This window comes from Schistocerca cancellata, chromosome 9, assembly GCF_023864275.1.
Source record: "Schistocerca cancellata isolate TAMUIC-IGC-003103 chromosome 9, iqSchCanc2.1, whole genome shotgun sequence".
Taxonomy (NCBI): Eukaryota; Metazoa; Arthropoda; class Insecta; order Orthoptera; family Acrididae; genus Schistocerca; species Schistocerca cancellata.
This window is the reverse complement of record NC_064634.1, coordinates 337,382,101-337,404,366: the sequence shown is the minus strand read 5'-3', so window position 1 is coordinate 337,404,366 and position 22,266 is coordinate 337,382,101. Positions and strand designations below refer to the sequence as shown.

Sequence of the window (22,266 nt, the reverse complement as noted above, 5' to 3'; positions counted from 1 at the left end):
ATTACCCATGATATTTTGCCATAAGACAATCGTGAATAAAAACTGGAAAACTCAGTCAACTATTATGTAGATAATAACGTAAATATCAATGAAAAAATATAAACGAATTTTCACAAGTCATACTAATAACTGCACCTGCACCACCAATAGCATATTAAAAATTTATTACATACCCACATCAAAACAACAGTTTCGAAGAGCACCAACTATGCCACCTCTTCGAACGACTGAAGCTTCATACTCAGTGAATGGCAGGAAACGTTGTATAACACAACGCTCACGATCAAGTAGGTACCTGAAAATAATTTACAATCCCAATCCTTCAGACTACATCAGTCAACTTTGATTCATGCATGAAGACAAATATACCCTGATGGGGAAAAAAATCGCAACACCAAGATGGATTTGTGCGACATAAATTAAAGTTGGTGGCATGTTTCTACACCTGAAAGATGCTTCTATTCAAATTTTGCATCAGTTGCTAGTAGTGCCACTATGAGGGTGCAGATCAGGTTTGCTTTAAATACACGCCGTAATGGTCATGAGTGTCAGTTACTTTTGAGATTAAACATGATGAGTTGATGTTAGTCAAGAATGCAGCAAAGATGCCATTATCAAGACCTCATCGAGTTTGAACACCGTCATGTAACAGGGCTACAAGAAGCTGTACATTCCTTCTGCAATAGTGCAGAAAGACTTGGCAGGTATGAAACGACTGTACATGTTTTCTGGCAGCAGTGGTCACGAGAATGTACAGTCACAAGAAGACCATGCTCCGGATGGTCATATGGTACTACAGAGACGAATGACCATCATGTTAAGTGTATGGCTCTGGTGCATCGTACTGCATCTGCAGCAGCAATTTCAGTAGCAGTTGGCACCACGGTGACAAACTGTTACAAATCAGTTACTTCAAGGACAGCTCCAACCAAAACACTGTCATTCGCAATTTCAGTAGTGTCAGGTGAGAGTTCACTGGAGGGTAGGATGAATATCTGTTGTTTTTTATGATGAAAACTGGTTCTGCCTTGGTGCCAATGATGACCATGTGTTGGCTGGGAGGAGGCCTGAGCCTGCAACCAATCTATGTGCATCCTAGACACACTGGTCCTACAGCTGGAGTTATGGTATGGGGTGAGGTTTCATTATGAAGCAGGCACACTCTCGTGGCTATCCTATGCACCCTGACTGCAAAACTGCATCTCAATGTCGTGATTCAGCCAGTTGTGCTTCCATTCATGAACAGCATTGCTTGGGGTGTTTCCCAACAGGAAAACATTTGCCCACATACTGCCATTCCTACCCAACATACTCTACAGTGTGTCAACTTACCAGATGTTTCTCCAATCAAGCATATATGGGACATCATCGGATGGCAACTGCATCATCATCCACAAACAGTATTAATTGTCCCTGTATTGACTGGCCAAGTACAACAGACATGGAACTCCAACCCACAAACTGACATCTGGCACCAGTACAACACAACGCATGTAGGTTTGCATACTTGCATTTAACAGTCTGGCAGTTAAGCCAGTTATTAATGTACCAGTATTTCTCATTTTCAAAGCCTTAGCTCGCACTTACATTAGCCTCTGATCTTGCAATGTTACTCTCTTAAATATGTTACCTACAGAAACATATTCTCAAAATTTATTTACTCTACATTAATTATTTTTAGTGTTGCGATTTCTTTTTCTGTCAGCGCATATGTAAGTGTTGTTTTTTCAATCACAGATATTGCTTCAATCTGCACAAACCTCTGGAAAGTTAATATTCTTTATATACCTTAGCAGAATGTTGGTAAAAGACTGAAGTAATCAAATATCTCTGATCTACAACACTACAAAATGATGTGCTACAACTGTGTGAATGGTGGCTTCGTCTGCAACCAAAGATTGTTAAGAGAACAAACAGAAATCCTCATTACATTCTAATTTCCAAGAACTGTTTCTTGTAGCAGACAATGCCAATTAACTGTCATCTTACCTGCCAAATCCTTCTATACACCCTTCTACAGCAAGGTACACTGAAATTACTGTACAGCCCTTATCAGCTGACAAATCTTTTAATTTCTGATACTTAGTCAACTCTCAATAATTAGAAACTCAAGGGACCAGGGGAAAAGTTCAAATTAGTGAAAGTTCAGAATAACAGGGTTCAACTAACTGAGAGATGGAGGAAAAAATTCAAATACACAAGAGTTCAATTGAAAATAAACTGTAGTACATAATATGTACATTCACATTTATTTTAATAATGTGCCAAATAACACAGACTTATATTCATACGGTACATACATACATACATGTTTGTGTGTTTTTTATTGTGTCTGTGTACCAGCACTTTCTCGTTTGGTAAGTTACAGAATCTTTGTTTTCTATATATATTTTTCCCACGTGGAATGTTTCCCTCTATTACATACATACACACATACGTACATACATATAGTATGTGAAAAATGTATCAAAGAAAATGTTTCTTATTCTTTTGAAAAATTGTCAGTGATTTTCTTTTGAAAGAGTTACTTCCACCTAGCACTGTCCAGAGAATTTTCAATGCTGATTTGAGCTGAGAAAAAACTTATCACCTGTTTCCATACTGAGAGGTGTAAGAATGTAGGGTATACATGGATGACTTTGTCTTGCACAAGTTGACTGGAGTTGGCAGTTGTTCACTATCTTTCTCATCCTCAGCCTGACAGGCCGACAGCTTAGCATCAGTTAGAACGCCATGGGCACCATGTTACAATCAACACGAACAAAATCCTCAAAGGTCATGTTCCACCCAGAGTCTGGCGGGCCGGAATTCATTAATTCTCACTACTCTGATGGCCGTTTCATGTTTTCTCTTTGCATTAAAAACATGCATATTATGAAGCAGTTACAAAAAATGGTAGGGCTGACATTTATCCAGGCCTTATCAAAGTTAAAGCAATCAAAACTATTATGTTCGCCTTCTCACCTTTTTCAATACTATGCAGCACAAGTGAAACAATTTCTCTGTGGTAGGGAGTTTTAGAATTTTTTATTGTGCCCTGATCCAGTTGTTGCAATCTTGATGTCAAGGCAAGACTGTGAAATCCTCATTAAAGAGTTCGAAAGGCAGAACAGGAAAATACAAATAGAAAGAATTCAGTTTGAAAATAATTAAGGTAAATGTTCTGGGAAGCAGAAATTTGCATTACTTTCTTCAAAATTTATAATAAGAAGTCACGTTTCCAAATAGGCTGCCTGTTGCTCGAAATAAAATATTTTAGTCCTTATCACAGTCAGCCAGTTTTGGCTCAAAAAATTGTTTTCAAGTTTGCATGAAAGTGCAGTAGTGCATGTGGTATCGACAGAACACATACAGAGTCAGGAAGACACATATAAGGGCATGCTGAAATGTAATGCCTCCAAATCTTTTATGTGAAAGCTCCTAAGGCTTTTTAAAATAAAACACACATTATTAATACACTATCTCTTTATTCTTTATGGTTGGTTGGTTGGTTGGTTTGGGGGTAGGGACCAAACTGCAGGGTCATCAGGCCCATAGAACTACGGAAGGACAGGGAAGGAAGTCGGCCATGCCCTTTCAAAGGAACTGTCCTGGCATTTTCCCAAAGGGATTTAGGGAAATCACAGAAAACCTAAATCAGGATGACCAGACAAGGATTTGAACTGCCGTCCTCTCAAATGCGAGTCCAGTGCACTAACCACTGCACCGCCTCACTAGGTTATACTTCATGTCTACATAATTATTTCTCAACATAGTCACTCTGGCAACGAACACATTTCTCTCAACAAGAGACCAGTTTGTTGATACCATCACTGGAGAAAATCTGATTTTGTTAAAACAGCCACAACCTCACCTCTGCTTACATCACTTCTTCACCAACAACGTGGGGTCCACAAAGGTGTTCTTTAAGCTCAGGAATCAGATGAAAATCAGATGGGGCCAAGACATGAATGTACAGAGAATATTCAATGACAGTGAACCCAATGTGTCACATTGTTGCAAATGTTGCAGCACTCATGCATGGTCTTGTATTGTCACGCAGAAAAAGTGTCCATGTGAGAACAAACTCTTTGAATGCATCATTTCAGTTTTCTGAGAGTCTCGCTGTACTCCTCAACAGTTACATAACACATCACCATGTTACAAGCCCAATCTGGAACCCTCTAGCAGCAGAGGGTTGCAACATGCATTAATGAATTAGGAAAGTCGATCAAGTAATGTGCATGGCATGTATTACCTCACCCAATCTTGAGAACGGTTCGCCCCCGGTAGCTGAGTGGTCAGCACGACAGACTGTCAATCCTAAGGGCCCGGGTTCGATTCCCTTGTGTTGTCCTTCTCATCATCATTTTGTCCTCATCGACGTGCAAGTCGCCGAAGTGTTGTCAAATTGAAAGACTTGCACCAGGTGAGCGGTCTAACGGACGGGAGGCCCTCGTCCCACGACATTATTATTTTATCTTGAGAATGGAATAAAAAATTTGAAGACATTACTTTTCAGCATGCCCTCATACAAGAATACACACCACAATAAACTGCTACTTCATTCATGCCATGTACTTTTCTGCCAACGCCATATGCACTAACACAAGTACAAAGACACTTGAACATGATTATGTGAGCAAAAGAAGCCAATTGTAATAAAGTACTTTCTTTCAACCTACTGGCAGTTTAAGAGGCTTCTTGTAATAAGTTTGAGAAGGCTCTGGACCCATGTAAGAAATAACACACTCTCATAATCTTGCGAACAGCCCACACATCAAAATTTGCCATTACAGTACCTCATTCAAACGAACTTTGGGCTTGCAGCCAGGCATCATTTAATAAATTGCACAATATTTCACCTGGGCACCGACTGATGTCACCGACTGATGAAGACTTGCTCTCCGCACATGCATCAAAATCAAACTGACAGACAACTTCCTGGCAGCAGCGCACTTGCTACTGCAGAACTCAGATGTCCTCTGCATTATTACGCACTGTAACCACTGGTGTACTCTATCGTCTTCAATCAGAACAAATCATGGAGATGATGGGGTTCCTCATACTGTTCAACTAGTACCTGCTATCACGCTGCATCAGCTTTTCTGCCAGTGTATTTCTAGGGATTCTTTAATAATGGAGTTGCTGAGACCAGAATCAAAGTTTTATCATACTACACTGAATGTCCAGTGAAAATACAGCGTTCAGCAATAATGGACTTGCTTGGTTGCAAAAAGTGAGAGCAACACTGATGTTCAGTGCAGCATTCTTTCACAGTTCATATAGTCTGTCCTATATAAGCCATACCACATTGGCAAGATATTTTGTGAATTCCAGCCTTCCACAATAACATGTTGCCCTTCACTGACCGCAAAAAGGTTTGCAAACCTTAGAGATGGACAGAAAATCAGTTTCACCTGAAATTTATGGAGGATTCTTGCTATTTTAAATGAAATGTTTCTCACGAAAGGAAGAAAAGATAAAGACTTTGCTTGTGTGTGTACTTCTCTTTATTTTCTTCCTGATTCTTGGTTTTTAACAATGCCCTGCTAATCTGCCACATGGAATATCCAATTTTTTCTAAACAATGCCTTTGTGTGGGCGAGCTCTTTCGACAAACCATCTAGATTTGAGACAGTGTGAGTTTCTATGTACAAGTGTTTCAATCACACTCACAGTTAGCAGTGGGTGATGATAACTTGAAACTTGCAAATACAAATTAGTTTGAGTAGGCTTATGATAAACTGAGTTTTAAAGTTCACATTGCAGCACCTTGTTTATCGCAGTGTTGGGTCTCTGTAAACAGCTGGTCCTGGAATTCTGATTTTCAATTCATTATACCGAATGGGCATGAAAGATACAGAATAATCATCAGTAACTATATTTGACAAGTCACTGGAAACAATCACTTACCTGCGAACAGTAGGTGACTGGCTCAGATTTGAGAAGACTGGTCCCAAGTAATGTAGATTTGCACCTTTTTTGTTGTATGTCTGGTTTGTAAAGACAGTAACAATACGATCAACAGGCACTCCAGATGTCTCCATAAGCTGTACAACTTGTTCGACATTTGCCCGATATCGTGTCAAATTTGAAAGGATAATGCATGATGGATCTGCAACTGCCGATTCTGCGTCAAGTATTTGTGACAATACAGCTACTATGATGTCACTCGGGCCTTCCTTGAAGGAAAAATTGATCTTAGTCAGCAAAAGCCATACCATACAAACAAAAACGCACTTCACTGGTAGTTTCCAACATGTGACTCCTAAACACACAAACATCACAAAGTACTATAATTTATTGTACACTATGTGATCAAAAGTATCCGGACACTCCCAAAATCATACATTTTTCACATTAGGTGCATTGCACTGCCACCTACTGCCAGGTACTCCATATCAGTGACCTCAGCAGTCATTAGACATTGTGAGAGAGCAGAAGAGGTGCTCCACGGAAATCACAGACTTCGAACGTGGTCAGGTGATTGAGTGTCAATTGTGTCATATATCTGTATGCAAGATTTCCACACTCCTAAAGATCCCTAGGTCCACTGTTTTCAATGTGATAGTGAAGTGGAAATGCAAACAGATGCGTACAGCACAAAAGCATACAGGCCGACTTCGTCTGTTGACTGAAAGAGACAGCCAACAGTTGAAGAGGGTCATAATGTGTAATAGGCAGACATCTATCCAGAACATCACATAGGAATTCCAAACTGCATCAGGATCCACTGCAAGTACTTTGACAGTTAGGTTGGAGGTGAGAAAACTCATCATTGAGCGGCTGCTCATAAGCCACACATCACGCCAGTAAATGCCAAACAACACCTTGCTTGGTGTAAGGAGAGTAAACATTGGACGACTGAAAAGTTAAAAAACATTGTATTGAGTGATGAATCACGGTGCACAATGTGGAGATCCGATGGCAGGGTGTGGGTAGGGCAAATGCCAAGTGAACGGCAACTGCCAGCGTGCGTAGTGCCAACAGTAAAATTCGGAGGCGGTAGTATTATGGGGTGGTCATGTTTTTCGTGGAGGGTGCTTGCACGCCTTGTTATTTTGCATGGTACTATCACAGCACAGGCCTACATTGATGTTTTAAGCACCTTCTTGCTTCCCATTGTTGAAGAGCAATTCGGGGATGGCGATTGTATCTTTCAACAAGATCGAACACCTGTTCACAATGCACAGCCTGTGGCGGAGTGGTTACACAACAATAACATCCCTGTAATGGACTAGCCTGCACAGAATCCTGACCTGAATCCTACAGAACATCTTTGGAATGCTTTGGAATGCCGACTTCATGTCACGCCTCACCAACTGACATCAATACCTCTTCTTAGTGCAGCACCCCATGAAGAATGGGCTACCATTCCCCAAGAAACCTTCCAGCATCTGACTGAATGTCTGCCTGTGAGAGTGGAAGCTGTCATCAAGACTAAGGGTGGACCAACACAATACTGAATTCCAGCATTACCGATGGCAGGCGCCATGAACTTTTAAGTCATTTTCAGCCAGGTGTCCGGATACTTTTGATCACATAGTGTATGTACCTTATTGTAAGTGGACTAAATCCTGACATAATAAACAAGTGCCAATTATTTCATACTGCCTAATCCTATACACTGTATTATACAGGGTGTTTCAAAACGATTCCTACATTTCACAAAACATTATCTTCCATATGACTGAAGACAGAAACTTGGAATAAATTTTAACTTGTGCATCAAAACCAAAAGTTTACCTTGATGACAGTTGTAGATCGTCTGTTCACATGGTTGCCATTAGGAATCACCATGATACAGCTAGCACACTCCATTACAGAAAATACATACCTGGATTTGTTGGCGATCTGTGTTTTACCACAGTTACAATAAAATGCCAAAAATTTCATTTTTCAACAGGGTAGAACACCACTGCATTGGTACCTGTAAGTAACAGCACTTCTTGATAATCAGTTGCCTCCATGATGGATCAGCTGTAAGGGGCCACCAAGGTACTCTAATCTCACATCTCCCTTCTTCTTCTCCTCCTCCTCCCCTCCCTTACCCCCCCCCCTCTATTTTTTTCTTTTTTTATGGGAGTGGGGGGTTGAATGACAGCCGAGATGTCCTATATCCCTTCAAACAACTTTGGGTGAACTCTGATGTCACACAGCAACAGCAGCAAATGCAGTAATCTCAGACCTGTTCACAAGAGTATGGAACAAGTTTGGCTCTTCTCTGAGTGTCTGCCATGATTCTGATGGAGAGCATATTAAACATTTGTGAAAAATACATGAAGACTTTCACTCTAAACATAAATGGGAAAGGTACCAAATTGTTGGATATGCATGCATGTAAAGGAAATACCCTTCTGAAATCAGATGGTTCTTATGAAACCAAAAATTATGCATAGGTTAAAATTCACACCAAGTTCCTATCTTGATTCATGTAAAAGAAATAGTCTTGTGACATTAGGTAAGCTTTTTTGAAACACCCCATATTAGCGATCTGCCACAAAATGAAAATTAACTGTAACACACTGATATGTGACTAAAGTCTAAGCAAACAGTAATAAACTTCCAGACTACCATCACACCATAGCATGTCAGTTATGACTGTTATCCTAAAAGTAAGGTACCCTATCTTTTAAGAAATACAAAAATGAACTTTTTACTATGATATTTGCATTATTTCGAAGGTTGAATATCTATTTTTCTACGTAATCGCCATTTCACTTGATGTGTTTTTGTAGACACAGTGACAGTTTTTGTATGCCCATGCCGTACCAACTCCTCACCATCACCATGTCCTCAAGAAAGTGCTGATCATCATCTATCACCTCATTATTGGAGCTGAATAGCCTTCTGGTCAAATTTTTTTTCAACTTAGGGAACAAGTAGTAGTCACTATATGCGAAGGTCAGACAACAGGGTGTGTGGGTGATGATATTCCATTCACACTTTTGCAGTAGAGTGATCAGTTGACAGCAACATGTGGATGAGTATTGTCGTGGAGGATGCAATCACAACTATTACAAATTGGTGAGTGGTCTAATCTTAGACAGTAACTGTGGGTCATGCGGACTATTGTGAGGAGCAGGTCTCACAATTGTTGTGTTTTGTCAGAATGTCTGCCGTGATTCTGATGGAGAGCATATTAAACATTTGTGAAAAATACATGAAGACTTTGATCCTAAACATTGTGAGTGGTTGCTGGTGGTCCCTGTTTGTCTGTTATTTGCAAAATTCCCCTCCCCCTCCCCTCCTTACAGGCTCACAAGTTTCCTGATCATCAATGAAATGACAGCATACAGGGAAGTGCCCTGCACAGACCAATCTATTCAGTTGTGTTTCATTGCTGTGTCCACAATATCATAGTGGCTGATTTCTATATGCCTCTACCCAACAGGAAGACCTTTCCTTGATTTTTTATGTTCAGAATAGTGCCATGGTGTCTACATTATTTTCTGTGTTGGGTACAGTTCTTGTATTGACTGGAGGACCTAATAGCCTGACCAAATGAGAAATTTCTGACTAGAGCAGCTCGTCATCCACTCAACTGCTCTTAAAGCGGCCCATAAATGATCAGACATGCTTGACAAATTTGTTGTTCATGGAGCAAGTGCTTGACAAGCATGTGCGTAGATGTTAAAGCAAACAGTTGAGCCTAACCCACAAACAGTTTCCCAGGCATGGAGAGCTAAATAGCTGGTATTGGCTGTATGGCCATAACTCTTGTTTCTCTCATGTATATACAGACAGACCCACAATAGAGCAAACAATTGAAAGTTAACAAAAGGCTTCACTTTAAATGCAAGTTTACTGATGACAAATGCTTTTGTATGTAGAAAATTCTTACTGATACAGATAAAGGTTATACTGCACTGGCTTTAACACTGTATGTGGAAAAAAAAAGGAGATGTCAATGGACCAAGGAATGGCTGAAATTGTGAAAGAAGTATACCCATGGAAATCTGCTGCCTGAAATGTTACCCACAGAACATGATGATTGTAGGAACTTGCTACAAATGGACAGTCAGACTTTAATGACTTGCTGGAATTACTTCACCCGGGTATTGAGAAGAAGGGCACAGTTATGCAAAAGTCCATTCCAGCAACTCAAAATTTAAGTATTACTCCGAGTGCTGACTGAGGACCTAAAATTTCAGTTCTGTACTGCACCTAGGACATTAAGTGGGACAGTTATGCAAATCAGGTATTGCAGTTTCAAAGTCTGGATTTTGTGACAGTTTCACTTTCTGTTTCTTCATTTTGCAGGTGTTTATGAGCTAACTTCTGCAACACATGTTAGATGTCTTCTTTTTTCCTTTTTGTTTGTAACAGCCATGAATTTGTTGTTGTCTGAAGAGGTGGGCTGAGGTGAAATTGATTCCTAACATAAAAATAATCAGATTGCATTCTTGTATATAAGTCATTATGAACACATCATTATTTTTTTAGCTGACCAATACACAAGACTGTTGGAAAAAATTGCCAGAGATTTTGAAGTCAGATGAATTTTAATAAATGTATTGGTGGTGTTGATGGAAAGCATGTAACTATAAAGAAAGCTAAACATTCTGGGTCAGAGGACTTACAGCAGCGTGCTCACGGTTGCAGCCAATGCAAACTACAGGCTGGTTATGGGGGATGTTGGGACAAATGGAAGAATCACTGATAGGACAGTATTGAAAAGTACCCCTTTTTGGATGCTAAACGAGTTACATATGCCAATAAAACTGCCCAACACAAACAAAAAAATTTCAGTTTGTTTTTGTGGGATATGAAGCTTTTTAGCTACAACCCCATCTCCTGAAACCATATAACCAAAACATACTAAATGATGAAAATCAAGTGTACGAGTATTGTTTGTCCAGTGCAAGTTGCAGTGTGGAAAATGTGTTTGGCATTCTAAAGTAAAGATTAAAAATTTTCAGATCACCTATTACTCTGTCGCCAGAGGAAACAAAAACTGTTGTACTGGCTTGTTGCCATTCATATACAGCAACTTATTATATGACAGGATAATGGTACTCGGCTTGGAGAGGTAGATTTTGAAGATTCCAGTACAGATACTATAAAACCAGGAAACTAGTTGAATGAGCACAGTGAACTAGTAGAGCTTCACAGAAGTGCAACAGGAAATGCAATATTACAAGCAAAGGAAATAGAGACAATTTCTGTGAATACTACAATACAGGAGTAGCAGATGCTTGGAAAGAAAAATGATTTCAGTAAATGTAATGTAAGCCTTATATCATTTGCAAATCACACTTATGTAACAATACATGAAGCACTAAATAAACATATGATGTACAACCTTCCCCTCCCTCCCTCTCTCTCTCTCTCTCTCTCTCTCTCTCTCTCTCTCTCTCTCTCCCTCTCTCCCTCTCTCCTCCCCCCCCCCCCCCCCACCCCTCTCTCTGGTACTTATTCCTGCTTCCTCCTCCAATCTGTCTTCCAAAAATTTAAGTTCATAGTAATACTACAGAACTGGTGCATAAAATTTATCTATGGAAGAACCTGGCACTCTGCTCTTCCATATTTTCCTACTTTCACATTTAGGACACACATGCAAAATATTGATTTTCTTTTTTACGCTCTACTCTGTAACACTTCTGTTTCTGTCATTTTTCTGACAGCAGGAGATCTTTTACTTTTGTGCATGTATTCATTGCTGTGTATTTTCCACGGCTCCAAAAATTCTCTGTACAGAGAAATAAATTGTAAGGTACAGGGCTATTACAAATGATTGAAGCGATTTCATAAATTCACTGTAGCTCCATTCATTGACATATGGTCACGACACACTACAGATACGTAGAAAAACTCATAAAGTTTTGTTCAGCTGAAGCCGCACTTCAGGTTTCTGCCGTCAGAGCGCTCGAGAGCGCTGAGAGACAAAATGGTGACAGGAGACGAGAAAGCGTATGTCGTGCTTGAAATGCACTCACATCAGTCAGTCATAACAGTGCAACGACACTTCAGGATGAAGTTCAACAAAGATCCACCAACTGCTAACTCCATTCGGCGATGGTATGCTCAGTTTAAAGCTTCTGGATGCCTCTGTAAGGGGAAATCAACGGGTCAGCCTGCAGTGAACGAAGAAACGGTTGAATGCATGCGGGCAAGTTTCACGCGTAGCCCGCGGAAAATTGGCTCATGCCAGAACTGGAGACCGACAGCGCCGACTTCATCTTTCAACAGGATGGTGCTCCACCGCACTTCCATCATGATGTTAGGCATTTCTTAAACAGGAGATTGGAAAACCGATGGATCGGTCGTGGTGGAGATCATGATCAGCAAATCATGTCATGGCCTCCACGCTCTCCCGACTTAACCCCATGCGATTTCTTTCTGTGGGGTTATGTGAAAGATTCAGTGTTTAAACCTCCTCTACCAAGAAACGTGCCAGAACTGCGAGCTCGCATCAACGATGCTTTCGAACTCATTGATGGGGACATGCTGCGCCGAGTGTGGGAGGAACTTGATTATCGGCTTGATGTCTGCCGAATCACTAAAGGGGCACATATCAAACATTTGTGAATGCCTAAAAAAACTTTTTGAGTTTTTATATGTGTGTGCAAAGCAATGTGAAAATATCTCAAATAATAAAGTTATTGTAGAGCTGTGAAATCGCTTCAATCATTTGTAATAACCCTGTATATTCCTTCTCAGTCACAAATCACATTTCAGAAACTGCACTATTCACTACGCATTTTCAAAAAGAAGAAACACTGACATTAACATCAATAAACACATGCAGTCATTGTCAATTAGTTAGCTAGAGGGCAAACAGCCAATCGCAGCCATCAAGCATGTCGGTCAATGTACAACCGTAGCATGCATGACGGGGGTAAAATCTCATGAATCCCTGTCCCATTTCTCATCATTCATGTGATACTTGCCACGCAGGTTCGATCATTTATGGGCCGCTTTAGATAGTGTAAAGCTGTGTGCCATGTACACTGCAATTATTAAACTTCAGTTAGATTAACTTTGTGATTGGCATTTCATTAGTGAGGGGCCAGCCAACCATAGTTCTTTCATATGCTTATTTTTTAGGTTTGTTCAGAACCTTATCAAATGTGACTGGCTGCATTATGGCAACAATGCCCCTGCTGCTACGCTCTGTCAGTCGGAAAAATGACAGTGGGTTCTAGAATGGATACCTGTTTGGGTATATCACCATTCCAAACTGTAAATACACTATGGACAATTGAAATACAATTTTTAAAAAGTGAAAATGTAATTGAAAATATAATTTTTATTGTGTTTTGTCATTTATAAAAATCAATTTGAGCCTTTTATTTAACGATAACAGTGACTTAATAAAGCCCTGATTGGCAATACTAAATTCTGTCACTGCTAATCTCATTAGACATTATTGTGCTTCGATATTGCACAGTCTTGACACCTGTCTGATTTTAAATAGCTGCTTCCAAAGCATTCAGTAATTTTCTTGTATGTCAATGGCTGTAACAGTGATAAGATCCTCAGTGCATACTTCATTATTTCATCATGAGAAAAGGACATCTCATTGAGAGTGGCATGTCACCTGTCTCAGTGGATACAATGGGTCTCAGGATGGTTTGACAGACACCACTTATCAGCCTGATCATGGTGAACAGCATAGAGTAGTTCAATATGTCTGCCTTCCAAATCCATACAGTGTGCAAATATATTCAAATCAGATCTGAATAAAGGTCTTGTAAAACTTATTAGTTCCCTAAACTCATTTGCTTACACACTTCTTTCTGATGTAACTCCATGATATGTGGTAGTCATATCAATTTATCATGGAACTTAAGATCCAAAAATCTAATCAGCTTATTAAAATTAAAATTCAGACAGCTATCACTAATGTAAAGTTTGACTAATTTAAAAGACACCAAGAATCATTAAAATCTATCCAAAATGATTTCTTTTATTACAAGATATCCGACAGAATATCACCAATCCTATAACGAAAATAGTGTTCATTCTGGGTGTTATTATCCCAAGTTCAATGGCAGTGCTCATCAAGGGTGCAAGTAACTCTCAATTGGGAATACTGTGTGGGCTGATAGAGGTAAGCAAAGCATGGACACACATTATGGGGGAGAAGGTGATTACCCAGGAGGAAATCCAGCACTAGCTTGATAAGGTAGCTCAACTGCAAGCAGATAATATTGACTTGCATCAGGAGTTAGAGAGGCTGTGGGAAGAGAGCTGGGAATGATGTTTGCCTAGTATTTCCTTACCCATCCTACATGGTACCAATGCCCCATTAGTGACTTCTTTTTTAGATAAGGAATGCCGAAACATCATCCCATGATGATGTTTTGGCATTTGTAGACAGCCTACATACACACACAAAATCAGGAGGATGGAATGATGAGCAATTATTGCATTGGGCTTAATACAGGATGCAAAGCCAAATCTTATGTGCTGTGAAAAGTTATGAGAAGATCATTCCTTCCAGGATATGCAAGAACGATTACTGGAATGCTATCGGAGATAAAATACACCCACGGTACTATTGAGAAAAGTTGAATAGTATACCTCAGAGACAAGGAGTCCATAGAAAATTCTGTGGACGTAATTACTAAAACTACTATCAATACTTATGAACTTACAGACAATGATACAGTTAACAAGCCCTTCAACATGAAGCAGAACAAAGAGTGGCCAACACATTTCAATAGAGCTTTGCCTGCTAAAGTTTCCTTTAAGGTATGACCAAAGTTTCTGAAATCATTGCATGAAGCTGTCACAACTGCAAAGGTCTAGGCACAAATAGAGACAGTGATCAGATAAAATGAGAGACTCAGATTTTTGTGTGTGAGGAAGGTAGGTGGACAAAATGTGGATTTCATACACAGCTGTTAAACAACAACAGAAAAATTGCAACAACTATGCTGTATTATCCTTGACTGTAAGCACAGGAAACCTTTGAGGAATCAATGGCAGATTATTGAATGATTGGCTCTGTAAGAGGAGGAATAGGCATGTTTCTGTTGAACAGGGGGTTACGGGTATCTGTGGCAAGTCAAGATGTACTTTTGAGTATGAAATTCAGACACATGTCATTGTAGACTGTGGTGAAGCACATGGAGGTAATGGGCACACACTCAGTTTGGCATCAGTGAACTTAAACACAGAAGTGAAAGATTTCCATGCTTGTGAGGAATTACTTCCTTGAGATAGCAGCAGCTATGATGTATACTGCTGAAACTGATCTGAAATGCGATACAGCAAAGCTTGACTGAAATCATTCCATTTAATTACTACTGCTGAAAATATGGAATTGCTCGCAGACACAATGATAGGCCAGCGTAGGCCACTCAAATTGCATGTCCAGTCCCTTAGAACCATCTCATAGGACATAGTAGCATAAAGTAGAACAAAACTAGTCTGGGAAAACACAGGAGCAGATTTTCAAGCCAATACCTTGAGTGCAGTGGCACCTTTACCAAACAATAAGGAACTGGACAAGATGCAATGCTTTGTGTGCTGTAATGTATTGTATGTGTAAGAGGTTGATGAGAGTCAGGTAGTGCCCTTTGGCACAATTAATTTCAGTTCAGTAGAGGTAGAGCTGTAATGACATGAACTGGTATACAACCTACATACATACTCCACAGTGTGGTGTATGGTGGAGGGTATTCTGTACCACCACTAGTCACTTCCTTTCCTGTCCCACTCGCAAATGGCGTAAGGGAAAAATGGCTGCCTATATGCTTCCATACGAGCCCTAAATTCTCTTGTCTTGTCTTCGCGATCTTTTAATGAAATGTACATCAGCGACTGTAGAATCACTCTGCAGTTGCCTACAAATGCACTTTCTCTACATTTTCTCAATATTTTTTGCAAAATTACTCTTGTCGTCCCTCCAGTGATTCTTATTCAACTTCACAAAGCAACTTCATTAACACCCACATGTAAATCTAACCTACTGCTAACAAATCTAACGGCGCGTCTCTGAATTGCTTCAATGTCTTACTTTAATATGATCTGATGGGGACAACAAACATTCAAGCAGTACTCAAGAATGGGTTGACATGCATTTGTAGATGAACTACACCTTCTCGATGAGCTATACCTTCTCAAACCTCTCCCAATAAACCTGTCAACCACTCACCCTCCCTACTACCATCCTTGCATGTTAATTCCACTTCATATCACTTTGCAAAATTATGCCTGGATACTTAATTGACGTGACTGGGTTAAACACAACACAACTAATGCTGCATGCGAACATTATGGGTTTCTTTCTCCTACAAACCTGTGTTGAACATTACAGGACTGGTTTTCCTACTCAACTGCATTAACTTACATTCTTCCACATGTAGATCAAGCAGACATTCATCATACAAAATAGAAATTCTGTGAGAGTCATCCTGTATCTTCCTTTAGTCATTCAATAATGATACTTTTCCATATACTACAGTGTCATCAGTAAACATTTACAGATTGCTGCTTGTCCTATCTGTGAGATCATTTATATATAGAGAGAACAAGAACAGTCCTATTACACTACCCTGGGGAACTCCTTACGATACCTTTCTCTCTGACTAACACTCGCTGTCAAGAACAACATACTGGGTTCTGTAACTTAAGAAGTCTTCAAATCACTCACATATCTGGGTATATATTCAATACCCTTCCTTCGTTAACAGTTTGCAGAGGGATGTTGTGTCATATGCTTTCCGAAAGCATGGTTTGCAGGATATCATGTGAGAAAATGGCAAGCTGAATATTGCACAAGCATTGCTTTCTAAATTTGTGCTGATTATTGACAGAAGCTTTTCTGCCTCAAGAAAATGTATTATATTCGAACTTAGAATACATTCAAAAATCCTGTAGCATACTGATGTTAAGGATTTGAGTCTGTAATTTCGCGGGCCCATTCTTTTACCCTTTTTACATACAGGAGTCATCTCCTGTATTTGGCACTTTGCGCTGGGGGAGAGATTCATGATAAATGCAATACAAGGAAGAAGTGAATGCCGCAGAGTACTTTCTGTAAAACTGAATTGGGATTCTATCCAATCCTGATAACATCTGTTTCCAACTATTTAAGTTGCTCTACACCTGGGATGGCTATTACTATGTTCTCTGTCTGTGTAACAGTAACAATTATATGTCTGTACAGTCCTCCTGTGTGAATGTCTTCTTCCTTCTTGCTGGCTTTATTAGCTTTAGTGATCATCGTCACTATGATGACATCATGATCACTCATATCTACAGTGACATTGTTGATAAGGTAAGGTCTGTTTGTAGCTAGAAGGTCTAAAATATTTCCACTGTGTGCAAGTTCTCAAACAACCAGCTCAAGCCAGAGGAACAGGAAGAGGAAGTTTTGAACAGAGAGTTAAAATATACAGTATTCAAAGCAGGACAATCTGTAAATGTAGTTACACTGTGGGATTTGATTCATATTGGAGCGGATGCAGGAGAGAGTGTCCAATTTGTTTCTCCACCACAACAAAAACAAATTCCTATGAGTTGGTTGATTGATTTGGGGGACAGGACCAAACAGTGAAGTCATTGGTCCCATCAAATTATGGAAGGATGGGGAAGGAAGTCAGTCATGCCCTTTCAAAGGAACCATCCTGGCACTTGCCTGAAAAAAATTTAGGGAAGTCACGGAAAACCTAATTCAGGATCGCCAGGCATTCGTTTGAACCGCCATCATCCCAAAGCGAGTCCAGTGTTCTAACCAATGTGCCACTTCACTCAGTTTCCTAGGGGTATTCCTTTACTTACACATTGGCTTCTAGACAATTTGAATGGGTCTATATTAAGTGTTGTGATAGTTCACTGAGTGGTGACAGGGTTCCTATCACTGAACCTACTGTAGATGTTGTGTCAGTCAATGCTCACAAAATTGTTTAGAGGTTGTGCTAGTTTCATCTGTCTATGCATTGCCAATAGCCTACAAATATCTCTTGGTTGATGGCTGCATCAAAACATGGTAGGAGTCATGATTTTCTTGAGGATTGTACTAGATGAAGCTCCTTCTGTGGTTTTGGCACAGCGATTGGCTAAGCAATGTTTATAGGCTGTTGATAACGTCTAGACAGAGGAAAACCAGTACAGCCACTGAACTTATTTGTGAACATTGTCTGAAATAAACTTAACAGTGAAATCTACTGTCCTCACGGACTCTCTCAGCCAATGTCACAGTAAAAATGACCAAATAATTGGTTTAGAAAAGTTGATTATGACCAACATTTTGACGATATAATGGGTAAAATATTTGACTCCTCATATTCAATGCATTGGTATTTCTTAAGCATGAACATCATTAAGTTGCACAGTGATATTTTCTTGACAATAAGTATAAAGATTAAGTTTCTACGATTTGCCTGTTAATGTATATCCTGACTCGTTCTGCATCCCTGAAGGTTCACCTTATTGATTGAATCAACAGAACATGATGAATGAAATACAATCCTGTGCATCTATTTTCTTAATGTTTTTGCAAACAAGAGTAACCTATCCCCTTCTCTGTTGCACTGTACAACATGTTCATGTCTCACTAACACACGGGGTGGTTATAATTAAACTTTTGCTTCCCGACAGGAACCCATGAAAAAACACATGAATGTAGAATAATGAAACTTTGTGGAAACACTTGTAATGACATCTGGAAGAGAAATAATGAATAAACCATTGAAAGAAACACATTTTAATTTACTCATGAGAGGTTAGCATTTGTTAACTGCATACCATGTTAACATTCCATGTTGCTAATTGTGATGACCATTTTCAGTCATAACAGCCTGGAACCACACTAGGGTTGCACTGTTATGACCCAAAACATCTGGTGGGATGTTGCCTGTTGAGTCCAAAGTACCAGGGATCACATGTTGGCAAAGCAGATCACAGTAACGTGCCGTTCATGTTGCATTTCCTTGGCAACTGAGTTCCTCAAAGAAAACGGACCAACCATGAACTGTGCTGTGAAGCCACACCACACAGGGACGCGTTCACCAGGAAGAGGAATTGCATGAACATTATTAATGGCGATGATCCCCAAATGCAACAGCTGTGGGAGTTCACTGTCCCCCAGTCAGTGTAAAGTGTACTTCATCACTCCACAAAATTCCAAGACCACATGTCATCAACTTCAACTTTTGCAAGAAACATAAGAGCAAAGTCTACTCAAATATCCGCATGATGCATCAAAAGTTGGTTAGTAATACGAAGTTCATACGTATACCAATTCACAACTATTTGATTTACTTTTCGAATGGTATACCATGGAATGTTCAGCTGTCACAACACAGCTCGTGCACTGCTTACAGATTGCATCCAGCATTCTCAGCCATGGCAACACTAACTTCAACAATCTGCGGTGCAAATGACCATCTGCCACCAGGAGCAATTCCCAAATTACCAGTTAATTCAAACGTCTAAATCATGTTGTTGAACCTGTTGAAAGAGGACATCTCTGTATTCCTCCAATATGATGATACTTCCAAAGAGCAGCAGTAGGCCTACTATTGCTCTTTCGATAAAACAGCTTTATGAATACTGTAAAGCAATGCTCGCATTGTGCAGAACAGTGCAGACAGTCTGCAAGTGTAATGCATCTGACACTTGTGTTTCAGCCCTATGTTGCCACACCGTACCAGCATCTAACAGCAAATCTTGACACTAACACTACTAACAATGCAAATCATTCCTATAAAGTCGGGTACCCATACATTAACTTGTTTTCCACATACAATGGTTCAAGTACTGGTAGCAAAAGTTTAAATATAACTGCCCTGTATAAGAAAATACCAAAAGAATGTGTCTGGAATGCAAAGTAGTAATAAGTTGAGAGCAATTTAAATCTGGGGTAGACGTTAACAGTCTCATCATCTGTTAAATGTGAGGTGGTGAAGAGAACACTGGTGACAAAAACAACGTGATGGAAGTAAGCACTTAACATAGAAGACATGAGGCCACCAGCTAAAATAATTTTAAATCTTGGTCAAGATGGTTGTAGAAGCTTCATTCGCCTGCTAACTTACAATACATACTAAAATACAGTGATAATTATATGTTGAACATGACATCCAAAAGTTCTGAAGCGGAAGCAAGAACGATCGTAACAGCCAAACAATTTATTTTACAGCTGCTCTTTCTCGCAAGAACTGCGTAGAGGCTTTACATGCAACTGTTCTTAATCGTTGTTTTCACGACAGAGTATGTTACAGCTTTTCTCCGTCCAGATTTAGCCTCATGCATTGATCACTGAAACATCTACCTCTAACGTCGAAATTCCGCTTTGTAAACAGTGTATGAGTAATCACATTCTTGAAATTGAAACAAAAATAGGCACAGCACATAACAAATAAAATGACTACCTTGTCAGGGCACTTAAAATTCAACAAGGTTTTTGAACATGACTCGTCTGCTGACAGATTAATTAACGCTAAACATGCGTCTTTCGCAACGCTTGTGTTATCACTTGCGGTCAACTTGAGCAAAGAGCCAATTATTTCTGGCACCGCAATCAGAGCTTTTCGGCCTTCATCAGTGCCGGTAAGACCTAAAGTTAAAAAAAAAAAAAAGACAAGTTAACACCGTTGTACATGTCCATTAATTTCAAGAATTTTGGCTTCGTACAGAACAAATCTCACCTAATACATATTGCAGCGAAATTTTCTTCACATCTATGCGCGAGTCACTCCGTAAAAATATTGCTACCTCATTTAGCTCCTTTACATTACTGCCCATACTGAACAATTTTCTATTGGTTATGTTTACAAAACACACATTTTTTTCTACCCACACAATGTATTCGCGCAAAGATATTCACACATGACTGCAGATATTCCACAGAACACTTGTAGTGCAAGGCCCATATTAAAGATTGGGTGTTTGATTTGGGGGAAAGGACCAAACAGCGAGATCATCGGTCCCATCGGGTTAGGGAAGGATGGGGAGGGAAACCGGCCGTGTCCTCCAAAGGAACCACCCCGGCATTTGTTTGAAGTAATTTAGAGACTCACGGGAAACCTAAATCCCGGACGCGGGTTTGAACCGTCTTCACGAATACGAATCCAGTGTGCTAACCACAGCGCTATCTCTTTCGATTCCCATGATAAAAGGCGAGTGTCCAGCCAGGTTCACACAAAAAACTAATGTGACGCCATAGCTTCTTGCTTTCTGTAGTGGCATCGTGAGCTACGATTAACAAAGGACGCCACAAATTCTACGTAGTTGCACAGCTTTCAATACGGCGTCAGTTAAAATCCTATGACCGGGTAGGAACGTTATAGTGCAGGTTATGTCGTTAGAACTGTGACAAGAGTTAAATACAAGGAAGACGAAATCCAAATGTTGGATCCGAAAGTAGATTTCGCACAGGGGTAAATCAGAGGCCTCAAACACATTTATAAAAGAAATTCGGAAATGAAAATATTGTCTGCAATGGCGAACAAATCAACAGCTCCCATGTAAATATCATCTGCAGACACACCACTCCTCCAATTTTGAATAACTAATTTTTAGTTTAGCAGCCGCCACATCACACTTGGGAGCTATTTTCTGTATATAATCCACAATTTATAAAATGCTTGGTCTTACATACGACGAAGTTTAGACGACTCGCTTTTCTGGTTGCATACACTAAGCAGCCAGAACATTATGACCACTGATCTACTGTCGATATAAACTTGTCCAGGCGATAACACCATCACCTGGTGAGGAATGACTGCTAGTCAGACACAGGTGTGGTGCATGTAGTATCAGTGAGTATGCTGTCTGTGTGTTGAATGGGGAAGGTGATAGACCATCTGAGTTTGACCGTGAGCAGATTCTGATACGCTGGAGGATCGGCGCGAGAATTTCGGAAACGCACCAGTTGTCGGGTCTTCGAGGAGTACTGTGGCGAGTATCTTCAACATGTGCTGAAACCTAGGTGAAACCGCATCCGGATGTCGTGGGGTTGAGCGGCCACCCCTGAATGCAGATGTCAGACCTCATAGGCTGGGCATACTGGTAACACAGGACAGGTGGCGAACTGTGGTGAAACTAACATCAGCGTTTAATTCTGGGTAGAGTTCAAGTGTGACTAACCACACAGTGCACCAAATACTCCTAACGAAGGGCCTCCACAGCCGACGACCAATGCTTGTGCCAATATTAACGCCATAACATCAGCAACTACGACAGAAATGGGCACATGACCATCAACACTAGACATTGGCACAGTAGCAGACTGTTGCATGGTCTGATGAATCCCAATACCTTTTTCATCATGCCAGTGGGGGGGCAGTAATCTGTCGTCTTCCAGGCGAACAGTTCCATGCCACC

General features: G+C 40.1%; 1 protein-coding gene across 1 annotated transcript in view; it reads right to left on the bottom strand.

The window, feature by feature from the left end:
- The window catches only part of LOC126100911 (protein HGH1 homolog), an 86,313-nt gene extending 65,551 nt beyond the window's left edge, over window positions 1-20,762 (bottom strand). Inside the window, exons 1-4 of the mRNA XM_049911577.1 lie at window positions 20,589-20,762; window positions 20,313-20,497; window positions 5,896-6,164; window positions 174-295 (exon numbers count right to left, since the gene is read on the bottom strand). Of these exons, the coding sequence (XP_049767534.1) occupies window positions 174-295; window positions 5,896-6,164; window positions 20,313-20,497; window positions 20,589-20,685 (673 nt within the window). The 5' untranslated portion in view covers window positions 20,686-20,762. The remainder of the gene's footprint in view (window positions 1-173; window positions 296-5,895; window positions 6,165-20,312; window positions 20,498-20,588) is intronic.
- Window positions 20,763-22,266: the final 1,504 nt, after the last annotated feature.